At 36.0% G+C, this 17388-nt stretch overlaps 1 protein-coding gene across 1 annotated transcript in view; it reads right to left on the bottom strand.

The window, feature by feature from the left end:
* Positions 1-1929: 1929 nt before the first annotated feature.
* Positions 1930-17388, bottom strand: part of DRAM2 (DNA damage regulated autophagy modulator 2) — a 22687-nt gene continuing 7228 nt past the window's right edge. The window contains exons 5-10 of the mRNA XM_008068934.1: positions 12819-12886; positions 11369-11508; positions 5850-6027; positions 5243-5325; positions 3860-3952; positions 1930-3346 (exon numbers count right to left, since the gene is read on the bottom strand). Coding sequence (XP_008067125.1) covers positions 3239-3346; positions 3860-3952; positions 5243-5325; positions 5850-6027; positions 11369-11508; positions 12819-12886 — 670 coding nt within the window. The 3' untranslated portion in view covers positions 1930-3238. The remainder of the gene's footprint in view (positions 3347-3859; positions 3953-5242; positions 5326-5849; positions 6028-11368; positions 11509-12818; positions 12887-17388) is intronic.

Here is a 17388-nt window from a genome sequence, read left to right as displayed (position 1 = left end):
ATAACTTAAATGAACAGAAAATAAATTCCTAAATTATGTTAGATCTCAGGTTTAGATTTCTAAAATCTGATTAAAGGTAGACTAGTTCAGGCTCTTTCTATCTTGTGATTTCACTGAGCACTTACAACATATGACACCTTTCAGGTAACATAAAATAATATGGTCTTCATAACTTAGATGAACAGAAAATAAGTTCCTAAATTATGCTAGATCTTAGGTTTAGATTTCTAAGATCTGATTAAAGGTAGACTAGTTCAGGCTCTTTCTACTTTGTGATTTCACTATCAGCTACAATCTGGTCATCAATATCCAATTGATACAAATACAAAAAAATTGAGATAGCATTCCTGTTTCTTAAAACCTTAATATGAGCCAGGCTCGGTGGCTCAGCCTGTAATCCCGCGCCTTTGGGAAGCTGAGGTGAGTGGATTGCCTGAGCCCGCGGGTTCGAGACCTGCCTGGGCAGCGAGACCTCATCTCTACAATAAATCAAAAAATCAGCTAGGCGTGGTAGTGCATGCCTGTAATTCTGGCTACTCGGAAGGCTGAGGCAGAAGGATCGCTGGAGCCCAGCAAGCGAGGCTGCGGTGGCCGGGAGCGGCCACTGCACTCCAGTCTGGATGACCGAGTGAGACTCCAACTCAAAAAACAAAAACAAAAACAAAAAAACCTTAATATGAAAATAGCAAATACATTCACTCCATTTTCTAAAATTCAGTCTCATTCCTATGAGACTAATTGCAAATGGGGCTAGGAAACGTAGTCTTTCTTATACCCAGGACCAAAAGGAAATTGATTTTTTACTATTAGGTCACAGTATCTGCCAACTTTGTTAGCTTAAGACATCTTACTCTGAAAGGTAAACAATTAACATAAATATGTTGATTGATTTGAAGAAGAATGCTGATTCTGTTTATCCAAACTACTATATCTGACATTGGCATGTTTTGAGGGAGAGCATGGTTGCCTTCATTACTTCAGCCTTAAGGTTAGAAATGAACACATGGTTCCAGATTTCTACTTACTTATATAATCCCTTCTTGAGCTACAGCAGCGCCCCCCCCATCCATGGGGATAAGATACAAGCCGCCTAGCAGATGTCTGAGATCACAGATAGTACAGAACTCTCTATATATTGCTTTTCCTATACATACATATTTATCTATGATAAAGTTTAATTCATAAATTAGGCACAGTAAGAAATCAACAATAACTAACAAAAGAGAACAATTATAACAAGCCAATGCCATGACTCTTGCAATTTGGGAGCATTATTAAGGATTAAGGGCTACTTTAATATAAGCACTGCAATACTATGACAGTCAATCTAATAACTGAGATAGTTATCTAAATGACGAATGGGTAGCACATACAGCATGGGAACACTGGACAAAAGGATAATTCATGTCCTGGTGGGAGCTGTTTGCTTTTGGAATGATTTGCTTAATCTTTTCAGACTATGGTTGACCACAAAAATCAAAAACACAGAAAGCTAAACAGTGGATAAGGAGGGGAATGCTGTATTAATATTTTACCCTTTGGTATTTCTAAAGGTAAAATTTAACTAATGGAATTAAGATATCAAAGACAATTTCGCTAATGTGTTGGTGTGTATCTCTAAGCTATTCTAGAAATGGAATAAACAAGTCTGTATTTTTCCATGAGCTACCACCCCAACATATAATTTATAACTTATGAACTTTGATTCTATCAACTTCCTTCTCACCATACTACGATCCTCCATAACTTGAATTATAGTTTTCCTGATACAGCAATCAGGACTGGATGATATTTCACAGGTGTCATAGCACCAAGATTTTCAAAGGCATGATACTTTTTTTATAGTTTGTATCCAAACGATTTTTAGTGATGTCAGCATTTACTCAATCAGTGTTTACTGAAATATCTCCCATGTTCACTGCTGCTTAATACAGGTATGGTATTTTATTTCACTTTCTGTCTTATTAGTCCAGAAGTCTTCAAAAATAATATTTACTCAGTCCTATGTCTTGCAACTTATACATAATCAAGGTCTCTATCATATAAGCATCTTTCAATAAACTGCTCCATCACACATTTGACACTTTTTCTCACCACCTTTTCACCTGGTCATGAAGTCATCTCTTCTAAAAGATAAGCCTTTTTAATTTTCTTCAAAGATTATTTTGCAAATCAGTTTGCCACTGGGCACTTTCCAGATGGACATTTTTCTCTTTTTAATTGCATCATGGGTCTGTAAATTATTCTTTATCTGCACAGAACCCATTCAATTACTTGCAAGAGCAGAAAAAAAAGAGAAAATTGTTTTGGTAAATGCACGTATCACAATTATTTTGTATCTAGTTTTTATTAGATTTTTGGTTTTGCTCTTTAAAATTCAGACTATACAAAGGTTATAGCCCATTAAAAAGACCCAATATTTACCTGTTCAACACAACTTTTACAAGTAACTACAATTTGCTACAAATGAAAATCTTGATTGCAGTTGGGGTGACTTTTGTTTGATATTAATCAGAATTGCTGTTATTCACAAACTTATCAGCCTTAAGTATGAATACCCTTGTTTTATATAAAATACGATTGGAGCAAATTTACCTATAAGTACCTCTTTTCTCCACTGGTGATTAAAACCTCATACCAGACACTAAGATTCATGAAACCATGCAAGCATCTGTGACAGATCAATTAGCATAGTATCTGACCTTGTGGCTAGAAAAAAAAATACATACAGAATTGTGGGCAAAGCTTAAACCAGGAGAAAACTTACATGAATCAAAGTCTGCTTCCCTTTATAAGTAGATTCCAGAACAAAAATAAATTTTTTAAGACTGTAAGAAATATATTAAACTCTTACTTCAAAACCTGATTCTAAAAGATTTACTGCCCAATGCTGATTATTTGGAGTCATGGAAAATGTCTCTCATAAAAGTGCTCTCAACAAAGCATGCTTTAAAATGATTTACAAAATATGAAAGGTTCGGTTGTGCACTTCAGGTTGTTTCTCTTAAAAGTAGAAAAAACTACAATTTCACAGTCCTTTGGTTTTGTTCTCTTGGATAAAAATGTAGGTTGATGATATTCTTTAAAATAAATCAAATGGCTTATTTCATGTTTCCTGATTAATATTAGTCAGCTTTGATTAATTAGTTGAAAATTTCAGAGCAGAATAAGCAAATGTTGTGAAACTTTTCCCAATCCCTGAGAATCATAATTATTACAGAAATATCTTATCCTCTCATCAAAAATCTCTGGAAAGTAGTCGTGTTCGTTCATTGTTAATAGAGCAAGGTGCAGTGTCATAGAGGGTCAATCCATGTAAATTGGCTTCCACCCGTAAAGAAATTTTCTGGAACAGAAAAGAAAATTACATGTAGAAGTTTGTTCTTTAAAGAGAGATCACCTCTTCAGTATGATCTGTAGAGTGGTGATTAGAAATGTCAATCAATTCTCATGGGTAACAAGAGGGAGCAGCTGCTGCACTACCAAAGGCATCATCTTTAGTACCAATTAATCTGTGAAAACCAAGCTTCTCTAACTTTTTCTTTGGAAAGTTCCTTGTTTTTCTTTGGTTCCTACTAAGACTCAGTAAAACTAAATGTTGAGGATGGTCTATATAAATGTATAATGAAAGGATTTCTTGAAATCTGCTTTATAATCCCATTTTCAAGATTAAATCTTGCTAGTAATACACTACTTCGCCAAACACAGAAAAAATTGACTTGAAAAGTTACATCATTGTTTATGGTGCCAAATTTTAAACAGGTACTTTTCAAGAAGGCTGGATACTTGACTATGTAAAGTTCTCTTATTCCACCTGAAGGAAGTTTGACTGCATAAATCGAATTCTGTGTTTTCTTACCTGAAAATCACGAATGTAAGTCAGGAAAAAACCAATGAAGGAAAGTGACATAGACCATTCTGCTGCCGTAGTAATCATGTGAATAACATAACCCTTGAGTGATGGGGGGAAAAAAAGAATAGTTTTGTGAAATTTTATTCAAACGATCTAGTATTGTTTCTCAAATTTAAAAAACTGTAATTCTTATAAGCCAATCTGCCTCCTGCAAATCAACCCCTGACTTACTGAATATAACTCCAGAATTAAAGAGTAGACATTAGGAAGTCCTCCTAAATGATACTAGTTAACTTCATTTTACCCAGAACAAATAAAATTTCCATTTAAATAAGACAGAGCAAGAGAATTTCTACTCTGCAATTGAGGAATTACAATTGCCTTTCCCACAGCCATAAGATTCATACAATGTCACTAAGGAAAGTTTAAAAATGCTCACGATAATTTTTTTTTTTTTTGAGTCAGAGTCTCACTCTGTCGCCCAGGTTGGAGTGCAGTAGCACCCTCACGGCTACCGCAGCCTCGACCTGCTGGGCTCAGGTGATCCTTCCGCCTTAGCCTTCCAAGTAGCTGGAACTACAGGCATGTACCATCATGCCCGGCTAATTTTTCTTGATTTATTGTAGAGATGAGGTCTCGCCAAGTTGCCTACGCTGGTCTCGAACTTGTGGGCTCAGACAATCCTCTCACCTTGGCCTTCCAAAGTACAGGGATTACCGGAGGGAGCCACCATGCCTGGCCTCGGGATAAGCTTTTTAAAAAAAAATTTTCCGTACTAAATACATTCAGGTCATAATTAGGAGAATCTAGTAAATGATTTCATTCATTCATTTTCATAAACATGTTCAATTCAGAGTTAATTATGTAAAAATTACTTAAAATAAAATGCCAGTGAGTAAATTGTGGAAAATGATGAATTCATTATATTATTATATGTCCCTCCTCTTTTATTCTCTAGATCAAAGATGCTGTCTCCATTCAGATATCTGCTATATTGAAACCCAAATACAAAGATCACAATAAATTTCCAGATAACAAAAAATGAGAGAAAACATCTTTTAAATTCAGAAAAGAAGTATTCTAAAAGCAAACGAGCTCAACTGGGTATATTGTATACTTTATCCACATTAAGGGGAGTCAGTTTCTGAGGAAACGCTTTTGTAGTCACAATTCTCTTCATATCTTGAAAACAGCCATAGACACAAGTGACAATAGAATACGGATGATTCTACATAAACCCTATCATATCTAGAAAATAATCCTAATATGAAACTGATTATTCTACCAAAAGAATCTCATTGTTAAATGATGAAATGAATAATACATCGAAATCAGCCATAATAGCAATCCCTAATATAAAACTAAGTTTTATAGACTCTGTGTGCTTACTTTGTCCTCAGGGTTCCAGTGGAGTTTCTGTACTATATCAGCCCCGAAATTGCCACTGTACAAAATTGATGAGAAAGTCAGCACTATAAAAAAAATAAGTCAAGGAGGAATCTCAGAGAAAATCTGTAATTTTAAATTAAATTCCAAACAAAAATAACTTTCGAGGTCCAAAAGAATTACTCATACACTTATTGACAAGATCCAAACGCATTTTCTTCAAGAATCAATGTTACCTGGCAGTAGTACTGTAAAACTAAAAATGTGCCCAGAGAATTACTATGAAATGGTTCTCAAAGTCAATCCCCTCCTCTTTGCTCCAAAAATGAGTAGTTGTATCATAAACTTCTGCTAGGTATTAGTTCTTAGAAAGGGTATTACTCCCCCTTTCTATCTTTTAAGTGAGTATGATCAGGCTAAACATTATCTTTTCTCCTGGCTCAATTACTGAGGTCCTACCTACAATCTGAATTTAATATTTCAAATTGTTTAGGTTAGTGTTAATAACCTAAGAATCTCTTCTACAAAAAAAAACTGTTTACAACGTGCCAATAGTATTCAGTTAATCAATTCTCTTCCAAGCATAGCCACATTTTACAGTGAAGGATACTAGTAAGTGCACTTACTCCACACCAGATAACCAACAGTAGTCTGATCCAGAAGACTTGTTTGCCATGAATTTTGGGTTGCATTTTGTAGGAAAGGATGGTCTGAACAAACATATATAATGAACCCATACCAAAGGTGAGCACACCTCCACTTACATGTGCAGCAAAAAGGGCTGTTTTCTAATAGGTAGAAAGAAGAAGTTAAAAGAAACTCAGAACATACTGGCAAAACAATATTTAAAAGCACAAGTCAGATATTTCAACAAGACATTCACTGTGCAGAAGCTCAGTAGATTCTACAAGCAAATTACTTCTTGAAATTTTCTCTTATGATACTAGGCATAAACCTGAAGATTACAGTAAAACCAAACTATTTCATATGACATCACTGAAAATATGATAATTTTTTTTTACTCATTTAATAATGTTTATTAGATGCCAGGCACTGTTCTAAGTCTTCAGATACCTTAGTGAATAAAAACAAAAATCTATCCCTCATTAAATTAAGTGAAGACACACAAACAATAAATAATAAACTTTAGAAATGAGGATATTCCAGTGTATCCCGTGATAAGGGTTATAAAAAAAAGAGTAGTACAAAATGTAGAGGCTTAGGATGGCCTGGAGTGCTGGGAATAGGGAGTTTCCATTTAAATCCATTTTAAATTTAAAGAAAATTTAAAGACTCAAGAAATTAAAACAGCCTCTCTTGGCTCTAGCTTGATTGGTTTTGATAATGCAACAAGGGAACATAAATTATAAGCTTTTTCTCCTTTACCTCATTCTTCCTATAGGTATCTATTTACATTTTGCTTTTTAATATTATATATAAACTCTGTTTAAAGGTGATAATGATTGGTGTCCAAAAATTGTGCAAAGGTTTTTCTCAACCAGCATCATTTGTCTTTTGTTTGAGAAGGTACTGTATTAACACTTTGCACACAGGGTAATTAATGACTAAAATAACAAGAGAAGAAAGGATAGAGCTGGATTCCCTTCTTTTATAATTAACTGTGCTAATTCACAAACACAGCCCAATTTTCCTAGTTGAAGGTTAAAGAAGATTCCTAGTATAAAGAAATAAAATATTACAGCTTACTCATCAAAGCCATTGGTTCCTTTTTGGAAAGAAACCATACCTGTATATAGTTTGGTGTGCTATAACTGGCAATAAAATATGACAATTGGGAAGGGAAATAAGATATTATTATTACCTTGGGTAACAGAGGATAAAAAAAAAATTCAGCACCCATAAAACATAATACAAAATAGTGGTCTCTTCTCAGTTCATAATTATGTGAATTCATCTATACATATGAATAAAGACTAAAAAATTGTCAAATGTGAAATCAACTATTTTAGTGGTAAGAGCAGGAATATGGATGAATTTTCCTCTTTAAGAATACTTTCACATATATTGATAGAGCTAAATACAGATACAGAGTTGTAGTCAGTACAGAGTTCCATCAACAAAATCCTGAGAATTCAAAAGTAAAAATAAAGGAGAGTATTTACTATATTTTCATTATTGAAATGGAGGTACACAAAACTGTTTTAACTGTCAGTATCTTGCTTCATGCATTTAATACTGTCATTTTGAAGACTAGGGAAATTCAGGGAAAGATTCTGAGATAGACAAAAGAGACCACTGAATATCAATACAACAGGTGGTGGAGAAAGTGGTGAACAAAACCACCATGCTTATAATTAATGGAGAAATATATCATCTAAAAATCAAAAAATACATTGATATAAAATTAGACTGTAATAAAAGCTCTGAAAAACCAGTTTCCAGAGGCTTAGAGAACACACAAAAAAAGAAAATTTAAAATATATTGTAGCAACAGAAAACATTTCTTTTTCTATTCTTTTTTTTTTTTTTTTGAGTCAGAGTCTTACTCTGCCGCCCAGGCTGGAGGGCAGTGGCCTGCTCCCGGACACCGCAGCCTCGACCTACTGGGCTCAGGTGATCCTTCTGCCTTAGCCTTCCAAGTAGCTGGAACTACAGGCATGTGCCACCATGCCTGGCTAATTTTTTGATTTATTATAGAGATGAGGTCTCGCCCAATTGCCTAGGTTGGTCTCAAATCCGTGGACTCAGGCAATCCTCTCACCTCGGCCTCCCGAAGTGCTGGGATTATAGGCGTGAACTACTGCGCCCAGCCGACAGAAAACATTTCAATGAAGTATAGCATGCACTAAGAGCTTAAGCATGACTAAGTCTATTTAGGCTTGGAAGTCATGGCAAACTACACAGAAGGAAGCAGTATAGGAAAAAGGAGTTAAATATGGGGGAGGGACGCACCAAAAAACCAAATTTATAAAAAATTGTGTATTTATTCTTACATGTTTAAACTTCAGACACCTTCAAAGAACTCTCTGATGTAATATACTTATCAAGATGCTTTTTCCACTTCTCAAAATAGTTTTTGATGCCTTTCAGTGCTTCTACCGTTTTTTGGTTCACCTCTTCTGCACTGGCAAAATTTTCCCTTTGAGGACTTTCATCATCCAGGGAAACAAAAAAAGTCACTCAGGACAAGACCAAATAGGCAGGGTGGGGCACAGGGCCATGTTGTTTTTGGTCAAACACTGCTGAACACAGGGGCATGCTGTTTTTGGTCAAAAACTGCTGTAAGCAGGTATGTTGCCATGGTAGAAGTACCAGTCACCTGTTTGCCATAACTTGGAATGTTTCTTCTGCAAATCATGATGCAACCTTCTCAAAAATTCCAGTTAAAAACTTTGGCTGACCATTTGATCGGAGAAACAAATTCCAAGAGCATTATAAAAAGCCTGCCCTACAAAAAAGATAATTCTGTTTTTTGGGGAAAGGTCTCCCCCTTGTAAGCTTGTCTTATTTATGGAACAAAAAAGACCAGCGATACATATACAATGGAGAAATTAAGAAGGGAAATGATGCAGAATAAGACTGGAAAGGTAGACATGAACCAGATGACACAAAATTTTTGAGTTAATTAGGAAGTTTGGCAGTTTATCCAGTTATTATTTCCTCTATTGTTTACATCTTCCTTCATGCAATTTTGGAACCTACAGAGCTTTAAGCAAGGGTACAGGGAAGCAAAGTGAGATGTATACACATTTCCAAAAGATCACTCTGGCTGCAATATGAAGAAATGATTAAAGGAATGTGAAAGTGAATGCAGAGAAATAATTGTGGTGGCTAAGGCAGTAATTTAGATGAGAAATGATGAGATTTAAACTGGCTGAAAAAATGATCAGGAGGGAAGTAAAGATGGAAACGGAAACAAGCCGCAGATGTGTGTGTTCATGAAATACTAAAGTGGTAAAGTCATAAGTATTCATTTAAAACACAGTGCTAGCCTCTCTTCCAAGTCAAGATCTATAACAGCAAACCACTTATGGACCTAGTTTCTGTATAAATCAACTAAAGATTGTCTCTGTAAAATAAAAGTGGGAAAGAGGCAGCAGTGCACTCACCGCTTTAAATAAAGAGCAAAAGTTTGTATCAGAAAGGAAGGAAAGCTGTTTGACATTTAGGTAATGCTACAAGGTATGCTTATAAACAGAGCCCAACAATGAAGCCATCAATGAAAGATGAGGAGGACATATAAAGTTGCATGGAGAGATGACATCATGAGAGATGACGTCATGAGAGAAAAAGTAATTTGAAGCAAAATTACAAGGCCAAAGGGACTCCTAGGGTGAAGGTAAATGAATGAAAGCCAAAAATACAACAGCAAAGTATATCAAGTATCTTAACTGAATAAGATAAAGGTGGACAGGTAGCTTGTGTGGGTGTCAGGAACTATTAGAATTCACTGGGTTGTGGAAACAAATATTTGAGATTCACTTTTACCATACAGGTCATGAAAGATTCTGTTAAATTGATCAAGAGACAACTACAGCAGAGAAACACCACCTATTCACTAAAAAGTTCCCAAAATATTTTCTATCACTAAGCTACAGAAACTTATTCAGGAAGGCAGGACTCATAGTATAGCTAGCTAGCTAGCTAGCGGCCCAACACAATTTTTGATCACTTTTCATAGTTTAAAGTTGCTACTGAGAACTAAGGCCCAACAAAGCTACATTTTTTCCCAGCCTACCTGCACCCATCCCCATCTAGCAAAGAACATCCAAGGGATGATGTGAGTCACTGTCAGATGACAAAAATTCTCTCCTTGACTACTTGAGCAAACACTACTCAGGTTCCTCTGAACTCTATTCTCAACTAGCTTCCACTTCTGGGTTTCCAGGGTTATTTCTGCATTGCCCAATTTTAGCAAGAATCCTGCTAAGTCAGTTTAGACAGAAACCCCCATCCGCAATATCTGATCACTCTCCATATCTGAGTTCTTCAACCTTCGGGTGAGGGCCCCAAGTGATGTCTAATGACCCTGGTCTGCCTTCAGCAAGAATCCTATGAGGTAAGTGCTACAGTTTGGACGTTTGACCTTTCTGAATCTCACAGTGAAATCTGATACCTAATGTTGGAGGTGAGGCCTATTGGGAGATGTTTGGGTCATGGGAGTGTATACCTCACGAATAGATTAATGCACAAGTGAGGTAGGAGTAGTGAGTTCTCACTCTACTATTTCTTGCAAGAGCTGGTTGTTAAAAGTAGTCTGACAACTCCCTTCCTCTCTTGCCATGCAAATTCTGCACATTCTGCCTCCCCTTTGCTTTCCACCATAAGTGGAAGTAAGACCTTCACCTGAAGCAGATGGTGGTGCCAGGCCTCTTGTACAGCGTGCAGAACTGTGAGCCAAATAAACATCTTTTACTTATAAATTACCTAGCTTCATGTATTTTTTATAGAAACACCAAATGGGCTAACACAGTTTGACCAGAATCCCTCCCTGATGTTTCCAGATCAGTAATTTTCCATCCCGACTCCCAACCCAACCCTGCTCTTTAGTTATAAATTCCCACTTTTCCTTGTTTTTGGAGTTGAGCCTAATCCCTCTTCCTTAATGCTCTCTTCACAGAGAGTTGACAAATATTTGGTGAAGACTGACTGCTACTTTAAGTATTTAACATTATCATTCCCTAAGAAAAAGCTACAAGAGGCAAGGATCCTCCCTTAATTTCCTCATAAACAAGGCTGGGCGGCTAGGAATGCAGGCAATCAATGAAAACATCCAAACAAGTAGATAAAATTGGTAAATTAACTTGTTAGGCACATTAAAAACAAAACAAAACTGCTTAAATCTGTAATTATGTCACTTATAATTTATACCAATGCTCTTTGAATATTGAGTTGAAGTAATCTCCAACTAAGTAGTGATAATTAGTCTAATAATTATCCTGTGGATCCTAAAAAACAGAATTTATACTTGTTCAGATAATTAAATATGAATTTTTCTAATTGTGAATACAGATATTCCTAAGAGGGTCAAATAATTTAAAGTAGTGAATTTTACTTTGTCGAGGAAAAGAAACAATAACAGCATGTAACTGAATGTTTCAGGGTTCCCTTTTAATATGTATATTTATGTACTTCAGGAAAATACCTATGCTGGACTAAAACACAAACCTGGAAGTTTGCCACAATAGTAAGTCCTAAACAACTCAGTATTCCAAGTACAAAGCCAGCCTTGTTTAATTTGATGATAAGGTTCTCTTCAGGATTCAGAGCATGAACTTGCTTATAACGAACATAAATGGTAGCAATGCCTGGGAAGAGACAATCCAAAAAACAACAAAGCAATAAATAACCAAGAAATAAAGTTGCCAATGAAGAGTTTACAAAGGTCACTGCTATCCAGAACCACAGATTTTCCTTTTAAAGTTAATCTGAGAGAAAAAAATAATACTAATAACAGCTATAGTTTTTTTTTTCTTTTTTAAGAGGTGAGGGATCCTCTTGCCTCAGCTTTCCAAGTAGCTGAGACTGTGGGCACATACCACTGTGCCAGGCTCATGCTGTGGACTTTTAAGAACCTCGAGGTTGCATTACGGAATTACCGATATTTCCCCATGACAGAGCAAATCATTTGTCTTCCATGGGTCTCACATTTACAAATATATAGGATAAAACGTAAGCAATAAGTTGTATGACTTCTGAAAATTTCTAATAAGAGTCATTAAAGCACTAAATATTTCTATGATTACTATCACAATCGACCTAGCATATGGACCTAGTATATGGATAAAATTGGAACAGGCAAAAAAAGAAAAAAAAAATTCAAAAGCTTACGTGCCTCACTCTCATTTTATTTCAAATTATAACTTGGCTCAATCAGATACAGTAGCCAGTCACATAGGAAAAAAAAAAAGCTGACTCTACCATACTTAATAGTCAAGAACAGGCCAAACAAAAATTTCCATTACAGAAGTATTACCAAAGAACTCAGCAGTGTAGAAAACATAACAGAGATATGCTTTTGAAGACATGTTTCTGAAAAATTTAGTCAAGACAAATTTCTGTTTGAAAAATCTTTCAGATTTCTATTTTTGATAATAAAGATCATATGGAAGAATTCACATATTTAAAACAATCCCACATGATGGAAAAATCTATATTTTAACAAAACACTGATAAAAATTTTGGTCAAAATAAACAGAAACTTCACACCGATAGCATTAGAATATAACTCAGAAATGAAAACATGGTTCTGTCTCTGTTCTCAAACATCTACACTGCTTATCCCAAAAGAATTTAGGTGGGGTTAGTTGAGGTCACTTTTGTCTATAATTCTTCGTTCCCTACTAATTGCCTAAGAGGTTCACATAAGGCCTTAAGGAATATTAGCTTATACTTGGCAGCTTTCATTTGAATCAGTAGTCAAACAGACCTACAGATATTTTTAAAGGTTTATTTTAAATTGAGCATTTCTATAAAAGTGTTTTTCTTTTAAAAGGAGCATAATTGTGATCAAAGATAATTTAGTGACAACATTCCCTCAAGTATAACTACAAAGTAAAACAAATAACACAGTAGTATTTAAAGAAGAAAATACTGTAGCACCACTCCCATTACTTACATAAAACTGCAGCAACATTCAGCATTGCCCCAAACAAGCATTTTTCTGGAGCTACTGTACCAGTGTCACTGAAAGAAAAAAAGGTGATACATGGATTTCTCATACTAGACATACACATGCATTTCTTCTTAAGGGATAAGGAGTACCAGGAGTTACTTCAAGTCCTTCATCTTTTGCAAGTCCATGAGTTCAATTCTTGTATCATTTTATAAAGAGAGCATGACAATTTGAGGTCACAAATATTACTTTTTACTCACATAATTTTAAGATAAATTCTTTTTCACAAAATAGAAATCGATCTAAATTGATTTTAAAAGCTATAAATGGTAAATGAAGACTATGTTATTGAATTACTATCAATCAGGCTGATGCATTTATTTGTCCTACCAGAATAGTCCCTAAACACCATCGGCCTTTAATTTTTTTTTTTTTTTTTGGTGATCCTTCTGCCTCAGTCTTTCAAGTAGCACTACAGGCATGCACCACCACGCCCAGCTAATTTTTTTGATTTATTGTACAGATGGGGTCTTGCTAAGTTGCCCAGGCTGGTCTCGAACCCCTAAACCCAGGCAATCCTTTCTCCTCTGCCTCCCAAAGTGCTGGAATTATAGGACTGAGCCACCACGTCCGGCTTCAACACTACAGGTCTTTTTACAGCCTTGCCTTTTTGCATGTGTTGCTAACTCTGCCTACATTCAATTAACATGTATCCATCTGTTAATCAATTTTTAAAAATATTTATCAAGCACTTACCATGTGCCAGACACCAATTCAGGGACAGGAATACAGTGGTAAGTGAACCAGACAAAGCCCCTGTCTTCATGTCGCTTACGTGCAAGACCAGTTTTGAGTACCCTCCTCTCTACAGCCTTGGATGACTCCTCTAGCAGATAGTGACTCACACAGCATGCTGTCCAGATTTCTGTTACAATCACTTACCACACTGCATTGCAATGCCTGCCTTCCAAGGAAGTATGGAATACACAGAGCCACCACGTATGAACTGCAGGACTGTGGGTACATTCTTTTATTTCCCTAAGACTGTTCCCTTCATCTGCAAAATGGGTCTATTCATTTCCTCTCAGAGTCATCAGATCAACATAAAGATGAAATAAAATGTAGTAACGCATGTGAAGTATCCACCATAGCAGCAGGCTCATGGGAGACACTCATTAAATCATTAAATATTAGTTCTCTTCCTTTCCCTCAAACCACTATGAAGATTAAAAATTTGGCTTCAAGTGAAGTACTACAGAAAAGAAATAATAATGATCTCAACTAAGGTAATGCAATGGGAATAAAAAAGAAATAGAAAGTCAGTAAGATTTGGTATCTGGCTTGAGGGGAGTTAAGAAAAGGAAAGTATCAAATATGAATTTTAAGGATGGCTTCTCCTAACTTTACATGAGTCTTTTTCAGGCCAGGGGCAGTGGCTCATGCCTAAAAATCTCAGGCCAGGGCCAGTGGCTCACGCCTATAATCCCAGCACTTTGGGAGGTTGAGGTGAGAGAACTGCCTGAGCCCACGAGTTCGAGACCAGCCTGGGTAACTTGGCGAGACCTCATCTCTACAATAAATAAATTTTTTAAAAATAGCCAGATGTGGTAGCGCGCGCCTGTAGTTCCAGCTACTTGGAAGGTTGAGGCGGAAGGATCGCCGGAGCCCAGCAGGTTGAGGCTGAGGTGGCCATGAGCGTGCCACTGCACTCCAGTCTGGGTGACAGAGTGAGACTTCAACTCAAATAAGTAAGTAAATAAGTAAATAAATAAATAAGTTAATAAAAGCCTTCAGTGAAAATGGAGAAACAAAAAATAACGTAGGCTGGGCACAATGGCTCATGCCTATAATCCTAGCACTTTAGGAGGCAGACGTGGAGGATGGCTTGAACCCAAGAGCTTAAGATCAGCCTAGACGATAGCAAGACCTCATCTCTACAAAAAAACAGAAAACCTAGCTAGGTGTGATGGTGCACACCTGTAGTCCCAGCTAGTTGGGAGACTGAGGTAGAAGAATTGCCTGAGCCCTGGAGGTCAAGGTGTGGTGAGCTGTGATCATGCCTCTGCAATCAGCCTAGGTGACAAAGTGAGGGCCCCACTCAAAACAAAAGGTATTTGTAAAGAAATAATTATAAAATAATAAACTATATGTTTTACAAACAAAATATTTTACAAACAAAATATGTTTTACAAACAAAAATACTCTTTTTTGATCATCTTCAGGGATGGGAACTAAAGGGTCTTTCTGTTCCTTCTAACTTCCAAATTTTCCACAGGTTATATGTATTATTCTGCGGGAAAAAAAATATATATCCATAATTTCAGTGGGTACCACTCCAGCCTGGGTGACAGAGGGAGACTTCAACTCAAATAAGTAAACAAACAAATAAACAAATAAATAAAATTCTGCAGTTTCAGGTTACCCTATCAGTAAGCAAAGACATGCATTTCCAATATAGTTGTCTCAAAATGTTCCTACCTTTGGCTCAAAAACAGAATGACATAACATAAACTGGCCTAAAAATGAAAACGGTCATGCCCATTATCTCATTAGCACATACTTCATTCCAGCAGTCACCACACTATTTGGATCATACACCATCACCAAAAAAGGTCTGACCACATAACTTCAAAAGATATGTATTCATCATGCTACTATTATTTCACGCATTCAAGTACTGCAAAGTTTAAATATTTTTACATTTAAAAAATACAAATTGATGTTGTAATATTTTCTTCTCATACTCCAGTGGCTAGTCACCCCACTTGGGCCTCTGCTACTAGAACGAACTAAGAGAACAGGGGCAGTGCTTTGCAGCAAAATCGCCTTTGAAGTAAAATTTACATTCAGTAACCTCTTCTGGGGCTGTAACAACTAAACCTTTAGGCAGTGGCCTATGAAATGAAAGGAACTTTGCAGGGTCTCTAATTTAACTTAATCACTTTGCAGATGAAGTAAATTGGCATAAGAGAAATAAAAATACATACTGGAGTTTAAATATGTGCATCAGAATGTTGGAGAAAGACTCCAGGATACTACTAAGTTGATTAGCAGAAAAATTAAAAAGTGGAAGAGGAACAGAAAAAGAAGTGTCTAGGGTACTGTTAGGAAAATCACATGTACTACCATCAGGGAACAGAACTCTGAAAAGAACTCAATGGCCTCTTAAATTAAAGTCATCCTTTGGTATCTATGGGGATTGGTTCTAGGACATCCCTCAGATAGCAAAATTTGGGATGCCCAAGTCATGACATAAGATGGCATGTGTGCATATAACCTATGCATACCCTCTCATATACTTTAAGTCATCTCTATAGTACTTATAAATACCTAACACATCACTTCATTCACATAGTAATCAGCATGTGGCAAATTCCAGTATTGATTTCTAGAACTTTATAGAATTTTTTTTTCCAGAATATTTTCAATCTGTGGTGCTGAATGTATGGATGTGGAACCCACACACACAGAGGACCAGCTGTATTAAAAGTTCTTTAAAATGAAAGCAGACAAGTTCTCCCAGAAGGGGAAAAGACCTCTGAGAAAAACCCTCATGAATCTTAAATATATACCGCCACTTGAAGTCACTAAAGAATGGTTTGGCTCCTGAGGCTACATGTTCCTCTAGCAGGATGCTGATTTTTTATCAAATTATTCCTAGAATTGAGACCTTAAATTCTAAAACAATTTTGAGTTTTATAAGTCTTCCCAAAGAACACGCAATTTGTTTGTGTCCTTTGCACCATACCATACCACTGCAGAAACAACAAATGTAGATGGTAACATCCAGCTTTTTCTTTGACATTTTTAAAAAACAATTTAACCTTCTGATTTATCAATCTTTAAAAAATTACTGTTCTCTGTTATTTTTTTGAAAAGTAAACAAATGAAACAACAAAATATATGAAACAACAATAAAGAATACTATTCAACAATAAAAAGCAAATTCATTTGATGTCTCCATAATAAAATGCTTCAAAGGCACCCTTTGTATGTAACTGAAAAAACATAAGAGGATTATAGACATAGTATATGCAACTGAGTACCAATTCTTATATCACTAGTGGTTGTGATATTTCAAAAAAATAACTGTTTAAATCTTGGTTCAAAACTCACTGAGCTGTGTGCCCTGCAGCAAATTGACTTAATCTCCCTGGATCTCATTTCCTCCTAGCTCAAATGAGGATCGCAGCTCCTACCTCACACAGTCACTGTAAGGATTCAATTATTTAGGACATGAAGAATGCTTAGAACAGCACTGGTATACAGTAAGTAGATCAATAAGTGTTTCCATCACCATTAGTTGTTCATATTATTATTGTTATTTATAGCATTTTTTAATTTTAAGAAGAATCATTCCAATTCTATCTGCTGAGACAACCTCAAATACTTGGAAGACATGGTACTAAGGAGTCACAATTCACTAACCAATTCACAAACTGAATCTTATTCTGCTGTCTTCACATTTCTCTGTCACGTGGAAAAAGTCAAATTCAAGTTCCTTTTTACATTCTTTTTTTTTGGAGTTGGAGCCTCACTCTGTCACCCAGACTGGAGTGCAGTGGCCACTCCC

The sequence above is a fragment of the Carlito syrichta genome, unplaced genomic scaffold (genome assembly GCF_000164805.1).
Source record: "Carlito syrichta isolate Samal-C Ts95f unplaced genomic scaffold, Tarsius_syrichta-2.0.1 Scaffold311678, whole genome shotgun sequence".
Classification (NCBI taxonomy): domain Eukaryota; kingdom Metazoa; phylum Chordata; class Mammalia; order Primates; family Tarsiidae; genus Carlito; species Carlito syrichta.
This window is presented reverse-complemented; position numbering and strand designations above follow the sequence as displayed.